General features: G+C 38.8%; 1 protein-coding gene across 1 annotated transcript in view; it reads left to right on the forward strand.

Moving 5' to 3' along the window:
• The window catches only part of LOC135204613 (uncharacterized), a 233,021-nt gene that overhangs the window by 189,034 nt on the left and 29,109 nt on the right, over nucleotides 1-14,878 (forward strand). Inside the window, exon 2 of the mRNA XM_064234759.1 lies at nucleotides 8,677-8,833. Coding sequence (XP_064090829.1) covers nucleotides 8,677-8,833 — 157 coding nt within the window. The remainder of the gene's footprint in view (nucleotides 1-8,676; nucleotides 8,834-14,878) is intronic.

The following is a 14,878-nucleotide window of genomic DNA, read 5'->3' on the forward strand; positions in this document are numbered from 1 at the left end:
AATTCACAGCCTTCTTTAACTCAGTTCCTCACTGCTGAGTACTCTTAACATTCATTCTTCATGACCTTTCTGGATCATGCCCAATTTGACCTTTGACCAGTTGACCTTACTGTATTTCCTTGAGCTTTCCTCTTTGCCTCACAAACACCTACCAAACAACTCTGCCTTTGCGTCAGTACTTCTGTTAATTCTTCGCTCCACGAAACCACCGCCTCCTCCGTAACTTCACCAGCGGCTCATTGCTCCGTCGTCGTCACACCCTCTCCTAATTTGGCAAGCGTCTCCGCAAACTTCGCAGGCACAATTTAACTTCACGAGGCCTGCCTAACTTCCCCCATGGCCCCTTTAACTTCCCAAACTTTCCCTGACTTCACCGGGTCAGCTCAAATGACACTGGATTCCGGTCCCGTGCCTGTATGAGTGTCCTTTGTTTACCTCGGGCTACTTCTTCCTCCTCCTCCTCTTCTTCTTCTTCTTCTTCATTTCCTGAACTGGAAGTTGAGACTTACTCTCCGCTGGCGTTCGTATCTCAACTTTGCATCCTTCTGCTGATTTGCATTCGCTGGGAATGCAGTTATTGAGCTAGGTCTCTCTTCATCTCTCTCCATGTCCATCACAATATATATAATATATATATATATATATATATAGTATTATATATATATATATTCTATATATATATATATATTATATATCACCTACACTTCTCCCCTTGGAGTGGCAGGTTCCAGAGGGTGGTAACCTGTCAGTCTTGGGATGAAATCGCTAGCCCACATCCCCGTCTCCACCACGATTGCAACCCGGCCCAGCCAACTAGCCACCAGCCACGTAATCCACTGATCTGCCTCGGGCTGGAGTCGAACATGAGGACTTTCTGTGAGAGAAAAAAGGTTCAATTCGCCGTCGAGGATGGAAGAATGTGGGTGTTTTCAACAAAAGCACTGTGCTGTTGTTTACTTGATAATAAAGCGAGACATGGCGTAGGAGTGAGGCTGTTAGCCCTACACTCTATTTCCTGGCGTCATCTGAAGCAGATTTACATCCACAGTTTGGTCAGCTCAAGCTGTTGACCAAGACTGAATTAGGGACATTATGTATGCGATCTCAGTGTTTTGTCACGGGGGTACGGTTGCCACACACACACACAGACATACACAAGGTGTACATACATACACACAGACAAAACCTACAATACACAAACATAGGTAGTACACACAGAAAAAAGCTACACATATACACAAACACACATAAAAACACAAGCTACACATACACACAAGCACAAGCTACACAAACACACACAAACTCAAGCCACATATACACTCACAAGTTACAAACACACGAAAACAAGCTACGAACACACACAAAACACGCACACACACGAATACACAAAAGGCAACGCAAACACACGAAACAAGCTACACACATACACACACTCACACACAAACACAAACAAAAGCTGCACAGACACGCGCACAAACACCCACACAAACGCAGAATGACGCCAATGAAGGCTGTCCCAAAAAAAGAAAAAAAAAAAAAAAATAGAGGAAATAACACGGCGTCGAAATCGTCTTCGTAAATCTTCAGTAGGAAGGAGCGACGGATGAAGGGAGGGGAGGGGGAGAGAGGGAGAGGAGGGGGAGGGGGAGGGGGAGATGGGTGTACGAAGGAGACGTGGGAAGGGAAATGGGAGAGAAATAAAGAGGAAAGGTGAGGAGATAAAGGAAGAAAAGGGAGGAAGGAAGTCATAGGGTCGCTTCGCAATGAGCGATCGCCAGTCTCGAAGAGAGAATAAGAAGAGAGAGAGAGAGAGAGAGAGAGGTCCTGGCCTTGAACCACATGAGAGAGAGAGGTCCAAGCATTGAAATATATGAGAGAGAGAGAGAGAGAGAAGAAGAATGGAGAGAGAGAGAGAGAGGTCCTGGCCTTGAACCACATGAGAGAGAGAGGTCCAAGCATTGAAATATACGAGAGAGAGAGAGAGAGAGAGAGAGAGAGAGAGAGTAATAGGCCACAGCAGAACAGCAAAATAAGAAAAAGAAATAGCGAGAATTCGCAGCAAATAAGATGCCACATTTTGAGATAAGCGCAAAAGAATCATGGCTCGAAATACAGAAAGATACTTGGAACCAATACCAAAGGCTTTTGGAGAAGAAGAAGAAGAAGAAGAAGAAGAAGAAGAAGAAAGATAAGAAACTGGTAAAAGGTCACGAAGCGAGAGACGAGACAAAAAATGAAAACTACAGCAGCAGCAGCAGCAAAAGGGGATAATGATCTCGCCATGAGAGATAAAAAAGAGAGAGAGAGAGAGAGAGATTTAAAAGGCGAAGGGGAAAAAAGCAACCGAGATTTAGTGGGAAATGAAAAGCTATTCCAGGTCCTGATTGCAAAACTGAGTAGTGAAAAAGGACATCGCCCTGGAATGATACGGCTGAGTTTGGAAGTTCGCGCCAGAAGATCTGCAGAGAATTCAAACAAAAATACTTATCTGGGCGTTTTAAAACTTTGGTCTTGGGGCGGGGGGGGGGGGGGGGGGGGGGGGGGGGGGGTAAAGGAGGGGCTTGATTCGTTATCTAGATATCACCATCTATTTTCTCCTTTAAACTAGATACACACAAGGCGTGATCCGACCTCCAGCTTAATCGGGAGGCGTGCAAGATGTTCCCCTCATGCATAAGTTGCAAACATAATAATCCCAACTTAACGTAAGTTAAAACGTGCTAAAATCTACGGTCAAATAGAACCTTGTTTCACGAACGAAAATTAAAATAGATACGCTATATTGTATTAGAAATATTTATTCTGTACTGTTTAACAAGCATATTATTTAGTTTTGACATTTTCATTCTAATAAATAGATCATAAATATCCTATCCCTAAATTCCTGTATCTTTAACAAAGTAGTTTGTAGTCGTTTTCTTTGGACTACACAAAATGACACATTCTCTCTCTATATTCAGACCATTTGAATGAGTGTATAATCTCCAAAATATTGTATATTTATTTCAGACATTTTACCAACCTCATAATCCCCTTCTCAGTTCTTAAAATCCAAGAAGGTCAAAAGAGTAATTAAATTTAAAATAGATAACCAGTGAAGTCAGTTCTGGTGTTGCAATATTGAATGAATGACAGTCAACTTTAAACTGCTAATTATTTCCAACTCACCTTTGCCCCAGTCCTGCCAGTCAATTATACAGTTATTCAATAAACTGTTATCGCCCACTCGTGGAGTAAGCCCACAAACTACTTTGTTGTTGGGGTTGCTGTTGTTGGGGGGTTAGGAAAGGTCTATGGAAGAGTCTAAATAGGTCTTTAACAAAGTATTTGTAGTCGTTTTCTTTGGACTACACAAAATGACACATTCTCTCTCTATATTCAGAAACCCATTTGAATGAGTGATAATCTCCAAAAAAGATTGTATATTTTACAGACATTTTACCAACCTATAATCCCCTTCTCAGTTCTAATCCAAGAATGTCAAAAGAGTAATTAAATTTTTAAAATAGATAACCAGTGAAAATCATTTTCTGGTATTGCATTTTAGAATGATTTGCAGTCAACTTTAAACGCATTATTTCCAACTCACCTTTGCCCCCAAGTCCTGCCAGTCAGTAGTCATACAGTTTATCAATAAACTGTTACGCCCCACTCGTGGAGTAAGCCACAAACACTAATTTGTTGTGGGGTTGCTGTTGTTGGGGGGTTAGGAAAGGTCTATGAGAGTCTAAATAGGTCTTTAACAAAGAGTTTGTGTCGTTTTTCTTTGGACTACACAAAATACACATCTCTCTATATTCAGAGTCATTTGAATGATGATAATCTCAAAATATTGTATTTATTTCAGACATTTTACCCAACCTCAATATCCCCCTTCTCAGTTTCTTAAAATCCAAGAATGTCAAAGAGTTTTAATTTAAAATAGATAACATGAATCAGTTCTGGAATTGCAATATTGAATGATGACGTCAACTTTAAACTGCTAATTATTTCCAACTCACCTTTGCCCCAGTCCTGCCAGTCAATTATACAGTTATTCAATAAACTGTTATCGCCCACTCGTGGAGTAAGCCCACAAACTACTTTGTTGTTGGGGTTGCTGTTGTTGGGGGGTTAGGAAAGGTCTATGGAAGAGTCTAAATAGGTCTGAAAAAGATTTTTCGCGTCGTGTTAAAGATACAGGAATTATAGGATTGGATATTTATGATTTATTTATAAAATGAAAATGTAAAAAATATATAAAGTGCGTATCTATTTTAATTTTCGTTGGTGGAACAACACTCGATTTGACCATAGATTTTAGCACGCATCCCGAGTAAGCTGGAGGTCGGATCACGCCTTGTTGCATTAGAATGACAGAATTCTAAACATTTTACTGAAAAAAAACTTATAGTGGTTTATGTTGTTAGAAAGGAACAGAAGTCATGAAAACTGTGAAAAGTTTCAGAACTCAAAGAATGACTTATAAACCAGAACATTGACTGACTTCGAGAAGAGGAGAAAGAAAAAGATGAAACGACGAAAAATATGAGATGCAGAAGAAATCAAAGTAATCGGGAAGAGGGGAAGAAAAAACAGGCGAGAGAGTGATATCGTATAAGAGGTGATTTTCGGATGCTGTAACTCGCAGGGAGATAATATCTAAAGTCGAAAAGATGAAATAAACCCCATGAAAAGGAGGTCGGTTGATGGTAGGAAGTCCTAATACGAGAAAATAAGAAATACAAAAGAAATTTAAAAGAAATGCGAAGAACGAGAGAATGGAGAGGAGGAAAACATATTAGAGATAACACTGGTGAAGGGAGAGACAGGTATATTTCTGCTCGAAAGCCCAGAGAAAAGGCAATGGATAGCTAGAGTGAAAGCTATAGATGCAAGAAGAAGAAGAAGAAGAAAACTGAGATGAATATGGATGAGGGGAATAATGGAATGTTTGGATAAAGTGAGATAGAGGAGAGGGGAAAGAAATAGGAAAGGGGACGCAAGAGAAGTAGGAGGAGGAGGAGGAGGAGGAGGAGGAGGAACAGACGCGAAAACAAAATGTTTTATAAGCAGCTTTTAGAAACAGATTCAAATGAGATTGACCAGGAAGCGCAACAATATATAAACGTAGCAAAAGAGAGAAAACTGTGATGGAGGTAAGGCTGAGCTTTGATGAGAGGGGAAGGTTGGAAACGCTGACAAAATACATTATTTTTCAGGGAACGTAAAGGAAAAACAAATGATCAAGGTATACATCCGTACGGTTGTCTTTTCGTCTGCCTGCTTCTCGTAGCAGTCTTGTGGGTCTTGGATGATATATTCTGTTAAGGCAAGGACTTTATATCGCGATGAAATCGATTGATGCATCCAATGGGAGATGTACTTAGATTTCCCAGTCACAAAGAGAAAATTAAGGTTACACTAACACCATAAAATGAAACTTCTCGAACACCTCAAATGCTCCATCACCCCGAAACATATAACAACCGACCGTCGACCCAGTATACACACTAACTCAGCCAGGATTTAAAACCTTTAAAAAATCTCATTCTCTAAAAGTAGGCGACATAATTTTGGGGAATTAATACTCGTTCTAAGTCGAACTTATTCGCCTCTTCATCTGGGAAACAGCCCAGCATCATTTACCCCGCCCCCATGAAGGGGGGGCTGCCGGATACGAAATAGCTCTCTGCTGACAGATCCCCCGGAACTGGTCTCACTGAGTAATGCCCTAACCACTTAGGACCCATTGCCATCTCTTTTTGGCAAAGTTACAATGCCGTTTTGTCATCTGAAAATATTGTCATTGCCTCTGGGGTATATATACTATATACTTTCTCCGTTGGGGGCGCAGACAAATAACGTAGTTTCCTGAGAGAAATGGAAAAAGGAACTTTAGGTTAAAAAAATAATAATGTTTACTGTATATGTAATATATATATATATATATATATATATATATATATTATATATATATATATATATATATATATATATACATATATAGAATGCACTTGTCACTGCAAAGACTTAGATCCAAAAGGAGAACCAGATGAGGAAATTCCGACATCCACAGCAGGATTCGAACCTGCCTGCGTTCGGTATATCAGAACGAAGTCGCGCGCGTTACCTACTTGGCCACGAAGAAGGATCGAGGTATCAATCCACATATATTCTATAATATTATATAAATTTACATATTCATATATGTCTTTACCTATGGAACCATATCATTTAAAGCTTCAGGAAAGTCATGAAATGAATTATTACAATAATACTAATCTAGTAAAGAGAAAATATGTAATAAGTTTCAAAAACATAATAAAAAAATATATACATAAATAAAGATATGTCAAATAAACCCATAAGAAAGATAACATAAAAAAAGGAGAGACGCAGAAATTCAAACCCAAAAGATAGCTAGATAAAAAAAAAACCTGGAAAAAAGGAAATAGCCGATCAAATAAATAAAACTCAGACGAGCATCGAGACTTAAGCTTCCAAAGATCCCTTAAAAAGTTTGGGCTCAAGTCTGACCTCTCTCTCTCTCTCTCTCTCTCTCTCTCTCTCTCTCTCTCTCTCTCTCTCTCTCTCTCTCGAGCGTCCTGGCCAAAAGAATCAGGGACCGTGGAGGGGGTCCTATTTCTTCTTATTCTTCTTCTTTCAGTTCTTTTCCGTTTCTTTATCCCTCTTCCATTTGCATATTTTGATTGAGAGAGAGAGAGAGAGAGAGAGAGAGAGAGAGAGAGAGAGAGAGAGGGGGGGGGGGGAGAGGGGATTTAGTACTAGCCACTCTTTGGTATAAAGTCCAGTTGGTCGAAATTGGTGTTGAAAGATTTTTGTAATGTCTCTCATTTTTATTCTGATTTTTTTTCGATTCTTTACGATTATTCCCTCTTCTTGTTCTTGTTCTTGTTCTTCTTCTTCTTCTTCTCCGTGATCTGTGACATATATCACATTTATCCATTACTTGCCATATCATTACTCCATATTACTCCATCTCTCATTCACACTGGCCTATTTCTTCTCAATATCCTTACTTCTAATCTTCTCTTTGGTTTCTTCCTTTTTTCAAATCTGGGTAACATCAAGGGGGGCCGGGTTTCTAGTCTAAATCACAGCCTCAGCTTCAGAAGACTCCAGTTTTCAAAAAAAAATAAAAATAAATAAATAAAAATAAAAAATTTTTTTTTAAAAAAAATCATGAAATCATCTTTATCCAACCGCTCACGCCATCTATTGGCGCCAGTTTGAAACACGGATTTGACACTTGGAATATTCTCATGATAATCGAAGTAAGATATATTTCATTTCTGCCCAAAATACCCAAGGTCATTGGGTATGTTGGGCTAATGCCATCACACATACTCCCATAGTAATTTTTAAGGTGACTGGTATTCTCTATAGTTGAAAAAAATCCCCTTTTATAGAAAGCTATAGTCTGTACAGTTGATAGTTAAATTCAATTTCAAAGAATATTTTCAATTGTATTTTATTTTATATTATTTTATTCAGTAATATTAAAATTCATCTACAGATCTACAAAACTCAATTATTTAGTGAAGCTAAAGAATGCAATTAATAATAATAATAATAATAATAATAATAATAATAATAATAATAAGTAATTAATTATTATTATTATTATTATTATTATTGGTTATATTATGATTATTATTATTATTATTATAACAATGATTAATAATTATTATTATTATTATTAAAATTAATAATAATATAATTACCAATAATTAATTTGCTTTGAATATTACAAAGAATCATTATTTCATTTTGTTTACTGTAATTTCCTAACTTTTTAATAATAATAATAATAAAATAATAATAATAATAATAATAATAATAATAATAATAATAATAATAATAATAATAAAACATACCCCATTTTCACAGCAGACAAACGCCAATTTAAAAAAAAGGCGAATTGATTCCGTGTAGATATCGCCGAAAAGGCAATCGACAGAAAAACTCATTTATTATGCAAACGCGAAAATAAAAACCCCGCTAAAAATTCGGGTTCCTCTCGAAAATATGCAAAAGAGTCAGTCACAGCCGATGAATATTATGATGGAAGTAATTGCTTTGATGGCCTGTGTCCCCTGTCCGTCTGTCTGTCTGTGTAGGAGGTTTTTTCATACTGTGGGATTTTATGAAGGAATATTTTAATAATATATAAATTAGACAGAGAATTGTGTAAACCTCATGAGACTCGTGGGAGGTGTCTATTGGTATCCAATGTTGTTTTCAAAATATTTCTGTAGCTTAATTTAAACTTAAGTAAATTTTATACGTTTAAACTTCATTGTCATTCACTTTTAAATGTATTTTCTTTCAGTAAATTTTATACATTTAAGCTTCATTGTTATTCATTTTAAAATCCATTTTCTTTTAAGTAAATTTTTATACATTTAAGCTTTATTGTTATTCATTTTTAAATGCATTTTCTTCCAGTAAATTTGATACATTTAAGCTTCAATGTTATTCATTTTTAAATACATTTTCTTTTAAAAATGTTTGAGAAATATTCAAGAAACTGGATAAAGTGCAATTACATAAAAGTCTCACTTTCTTGACGGTGCCATTTCAAGCCTCACATTCATCCCACCAGCATTTAGACGAAAGCTAACCCTCTAAAAAAGCGTCAAACTCATCCCCCGTCTATTTCTCTCCTTCCAGAGTCTGGTAGACGGCCGCGTGTCGCATATCTCCCGCAGCCATAGCAGCTGTAGTGTAGACACTTGTAGACACGATCCTCCTACTGTCTACACCCAGCTTTCCTACTTAGACTCCCCGAGATCGACATCCTCGAACGGATTCACACACCGGAGAAAAGGTGAGTCGTTTTCTGCCTACACAGAGAACCTCTGAGACGAGAGAGAGAGAGAGAGAGAGAGAGAGAGAGAGAGAGAGAGAGAGAGAGAGAGAGAGAGAGAGAGGCCAGCACTTGTCGTGAGTGATTTAATTTTCAGGGACTTGGCCCAGGGTACAACTTCATTCCTTCCTTCCTTGGTGAGTGGTGTGATGCGTTTATATATATACGTATCTATATATAATATATATATATATATATATATATATATATATATATAATATATATATATATATATATATATACATGACTCTCTCCTATTCACAAATATCAAGCCACAGGTATCACTGAATATCCAATTCACCAACCATGGGCACAACCTACACCCAAAGGGAATTTCTAGTCAGCGAGTAACTTTTACACGACCCAGGATTCGAACCGTGACCTATGCTTTATGAACAACGGTAGCCAGTGACTTGAACCGCTCGGTGATGACCTGGCTGCCGAAGAAGCATTGATCAAGTGAAATTATCCTTTGGTGTAAGTTAATGATATTTGTGGCTTAGTGTATCTATCTATCTATCTATATATCTATATATATATATATATATATATATATATATATATATATATAATATATTTATATATATATGTGTGTGTGTGTATATATTGTATAAACATGTATACGTATGTATATATACATATACTTATCACTTACACAGTTGCCCAGTGCATTAATGACAGGACCTCATTTAAACGGAATGGTATCTAGCACGGCTATTTGATTCGGAAAAACGTTACAAGCTATCCAGGGCTCTATATATGTATAAATAGTATACATATATCTTTATTACACACAGTTGTGGACCTCCTAGCCGGCGGACCCAGTCCGCAAAGTTAATTGCTGCAGACCTACATGTTTAACGACCATTTCAAATGTCGGGGCGAGCAGGCATCAGCAGCACCAGCAGCCAAGCCATTAGGTCAGGCGCGGCCATTAAAACCATTAACTTATGGCGCGGATGACTTCCTAAAGAGACGAACCAATTGGAACGGGACCGTCAGTCATCTGGGACCTCTGGGATGAGCGGCCATATAGATTTGGGAGATCTTTTAGTTCATGACAGTTCTGGACAGGGGAGGGGTGGGGGGGAGGGAGGAGGGCAAGGAGGGGGCTGGGTTTTCCTGGCTCTGTTTGGAGATGGGTGAAAGTGAGGTTTGTTATAGTAAATTCACATCAACCGTGCATTGAAGTCTAGGCCTGTACCTTATGACGCTCCTTATTGGCTGTTGATAAGCCAATCACAGGGCTGGAAACTCTCAGTCTCTCTCGAGGTTTACATGTGTGGGATGTATGTTCCACCTCTCCTGAGGGATACATCTTTCAAAAGTACCCCTCAGGAGAGGTGGAACATACATCCTGCCTATGTGAACTCTCAAGAGAGACTGAGAGTTTCCAGCCCTGTAATTGGCTTCTCAACAGTCAATCAGGAGCATCGTAATGGACTGGTGGCCTAGACATCAAATGCGCAGTTGATGTGAATCTACTATAGGTGTGGGTGTAGGGGGTTATCGTAACAATATATAAGTATATATATATATGTCATGCAAAATTTATGCACACACACACACACACACACACACACACACACACATATATATTATATATATATAATATATATATATATATATATATATAATATATAATTTATATATATATTTATATATATATATATATATATATATATATATATATATATATATATATATATATATGGTGATTACGAATTCAAGAATCAACCGCACGAATTCACTCCTCCCCTTGTGAATGTATTCAATACGCTTTCCATCCACCTTTCTATATAGAGGATTTTCGACTCTCCAGGTCATGGTTGGAGATTGGGACCTCTAGATTCAACCAGCTTTATCACTTAACTACCATGAATCCTTTCATTGTCTGCAATTGTGTCTGTCCAGCAAGGAGAATTTCTTGAATTCATGAAGATGAAAAATTATGATGAAGAGACTATAATATCATACATCACATCTTCAGAGCAAATGGAATTTTTAAAAATTTATCGAAATAAAAAATGATATTCAAAGGACTGTCATATCTAACATTACATCTTTAGGAAATAATCTCGTGTCCTTCTCCAGGCTAACCCACCTCATTTCCTGCCCATTCCGTCGGCCTACCGCGAGAAACGGGAATAAGAACGACTTTCCCTCTCCTTCTCCTCTCTCTGTCTCTCTCTCTGTCTCTCTCTCACACACATTTCCAGCTGACCGTTTCCGGTGCTGATTTCATATTGCTGACGCCGAGGCCATAAAAATGATGAGACTGACAACGCGGGAGATGGTTTTTATTGACTGTTCTGGGCTTTCCTCTTCTTCTTCTTCCTCCTCCTCCTCCTCTTTCGTTGCTTCATTCTTTATCAGGCGCCTCTTTCTTTCCTGTCTTTCTTTTGTACATATCTTTGTGTACATATCTTTCTTGTTGGACGTCTTACGGTGATGGTATTGTTACTTAAGTATCACTTAATAGCGATTTCATTCATGCTATGCACACTGTTATCTTCTCATCTTGTATTCCCTTCTTTATCAGGCGTTTCTTGGTCTCCTTTCCTCGTTTGTGGGTATTTGAAATATCGCATTTAGGTCTACGTAGTATGGTGAACGGTGTTTTGTCGCTTATAGTGTCTTTATTCACTTTATAAACACCATATCTTCTCCTTTCCTTGTGTTATATAGATATTTAATATATTGTTTCTGATAATTCACGCTTTCTAATCCCTTTACGAAATTTGGTGAAGCTTTTGGAGCTGATAATAATATAATCAAGTTGTAATGTTTTCTTGGTGATTTAAAAGATATTTCTTCATCTTCAAAAATAAATAAATAAATAAACAGGCCTTGTTTGTCCTACATTCACAAAATCCTTTCTGATAATTCATACAAGTTTCACTTTTAGAAATATGGCGAGGCTGTTGTAGCTTATACTTTCCAATCTTGTATCTTTCCTTATTGTTTTTAGATCCTGTACAAAAAAAAACGATAAATAAAGAAAAAGACACCAGCCATGTTCGTCCTTAATCCAGAGAATTTATATTTCTGATTTTTCAAAACACGTTCCTCTTCATTCACGAAATATTGTGAGGTTGTTGTAGCTTATACTTCCTAGTTATGATTCGTTCCATATCGTTTATAGTTATTCTTGTGGAAAAAAAACCGAAAAGACACCAGGGCCAAGCCAGGGCCATCTCAACACCAACCCGAGATCTTGCAAGAAACTAGTAGTGGAGTCTCTCTCTCTCTCTCTCTCTGTGAGTCTATTTGTATTCTGGAGACTCGCCTCCCTCCTGATGTAGTTCCCGGTCGCTTTTTTGGGGGGTGGAGGGGAGGTGCCAGGACCTTGCCAACTGCCACACCCACCCCTACCCCCGCCTCTTTCACCAGCGACCGGAAGTAGGGTAGTCGGGCATATAAAGCGAGCGTATAACATTGGGGATATATTATGTCCTGACAGAGACTAAGTCCATGATACCCCGCACGATGCCTATTCGCGTCGCCCCTGGAATGGTTCTGAGATTAGGAATGTTTGGGGAAGTAGGCATGCTGTACGTAAATCTGAGAAATGGAATACGTTGGAATGTGGGAATATGTGGGATTTTTTTTTTTACATTGTGAGAGAGAGAGAGAGAGAGAGAGAGAGAGAGAGAGTCCATAAATATTTCAATGTTACATAATACGTATACATAAAGAGATTCGGTCATATTTATTGAAGACAACAAGGCATGATCCGACCTCCACCTTACTCGGGGTGCGTGCTAAAATCTACGGCCAGATAGCGTGTAGTTTTGCCAACGAAAATTAAAATTTATATACGCTGTATTTTATTAGAAATAATAGTTCTGTACTGTTTAACATGCACGTAATTTCCCTTTTACATTTTCATTCTAATAAATAAATCATAAATATCCTATCCTATAATTCCTGTATCTTTAACTCAACGCAAAACACATTTTTCAGACCTTTTTTTAGGCTTTTCCATCGACCTTTCCTAACCCGGCCTCCCCGCCCCCGCCGCCCCCAACAACGACAACAGCAAAGTAGGCTTACTCCTAGAGTAAGCAAAAATGAAAGCAGTCATATAAAGCCAAGTCAGCTTTAGAGTTGGAACTTACTAAGGAAGTGGTCCACAGGAAGATCTCTCTCTCTCTCTCTCTCTCTCTCTCTCTCTCTCTCTCTCTCTCTCTGGAATATAAGTTAGCTCTGGTTGAAGTTTCGGATACACATTAGTACAGTCTCTCTCTCTCTCCTCTCTCTCTCTCTCTCTCTCTTGAGTAGACATTGATACAGTTTACTTCCAGAAGTTTTGACACACATTGGTACAGTACTCTCTCTCTCTCTCTCTCTCTCTCTCTCTCTCTCTCTCTCTCTCTCTCTCTCTCTCTCTCTCTCTTTAAAAAAAGCCTGTGTAACCCACTGAGGAGATTAATGCTATAAGAAATATATAGAAAAATCAACTAAAACGTAAAATGACACTGAGCTGCTGATATATAAGACTAAACTCTAAACTCGGCAATGCCTCGAGTACCGAAATAGATCCCAATGCCCCCTGGGTGTGATTCACCCGATCAACCAATGACGCTATCATTAATCTCCAAAGGGTGAATCACCCAAGGGAGATGTTAGGGAGTTTATTCATGGCGAGCGCTTGTGTCCCTGAAGCCTTCGCCATTATTCAGGAGGAGGAGGAGGAGGTCGTCTCAGCAAATCGGGTCGTGCAACCTGCCAGTGTTCTTGGGACACGTGTTAAACGAACGACACCCTTGTCAGGTAGAGGACAGATGACTCTTTTCCAGTGGATGGAACAGCAGGTCTCTACAGGTAGAGAAACGCAATTGAATAAGCTGCAGAGATGGACTGCAAAATTGAATCCCTTACAGGTATATGAGAACAGCATGAATAGCTGCAGGAATGAACAGCAGGTGGATCTCCCTACAGGTAGATGAAACAGCAATTGAATAGCCCTGCAGGTAGATGAAACAGCAGTGGATCTCCCTACAGGTAGACGAAACAACAATTGAATAGCCCTGCAGGTAGATGAAACAGCAGATGGATCTCCCTACAGGTAGATGAAACAGCAATTGAATAGCCCTGCAGGTAGATGAAACAGCAGATGGATCTCCCTACAGGTAGATGAAACAGCAATTGAATAGCCCTGCAGGTAGATGAAACAGCAGGTGGATCTCCCTACAGGTCAGTATGACAGGCTATTGAATAGGCCCTGCAGGGTAGATGAAACAGCAGGTGGATCTCCCTACAGGTAGACGAAACAACAATTGAATAGCCCTGCAGGTAGATGAAACAGCAGATGGATCTCCCTACAGGTAGACGAAACAGCAATTGAATAGCCCTGCAGGTAGATGAAACAGCAGATGGATCTCCCTACAGGTAGATGAAACAGCAATTGAATAGCCCTGCAGGTAGATGAAACAGCAGATGGATCTCCCTACAGGTAGATGAAACAACAATTGAGTATCGCCACAGGTAGATGAAACAGCAGCTGGATCTCCTTCCAAATCTCCTTCCAGGTGAATAAAACAGCAGTTGAAACTCCTTCTAGAATCCAGATGTCTTAATCATCCTTTCTTATTGGTACTACTTGAAGGAAGTGAATCCAGAGATATAAAAAGAAAGTTAGCTTCCAAAATACAGATAGCCAGGAGGACCAATCAAAGATCAGGAGAGAGCAGAAAGCACTGAAGAATAGTATTTCACGATAAAAGAACCTCGTAGTTTCCCAAACGACACTGCATTGGATACATTGCCACAACAATGTCGAGGAATGTACAGCACCATCAGACGTCACTGAATGACCTTATAACAGCTCTCAAGTAGACTAACACATCAGGACCCAAAATTGCCTTCACCGAGCCTTGATTCAAGTGGTGTACAATCTTCAGCACTGATTCTGTTTCTCCAGGAAAGGCATTGAATCATTTAGAGACAGTCCCTTACGAATCAATGCACTATGCTTGATTACATGGACACGAGAACATCAAC

The sequence above is a fragment of the Macrobrachium nipponense genome, chromosome 47 (assembly GCF_015104395.2).
Source record: "Macrobrachium nipponense isolate FS-2020 chromosome 47, ASM1510439v2, whole genome shotgun sequence".
In the NCBI taxonomy this organism is placed as follows: domain Eukaryota; kingdom Metazoa; phylum Arthropoda; class Malacostraca; order Decapoda; family Palaemonidae; genus Macrobrachium; species Macrobrachium nipponense.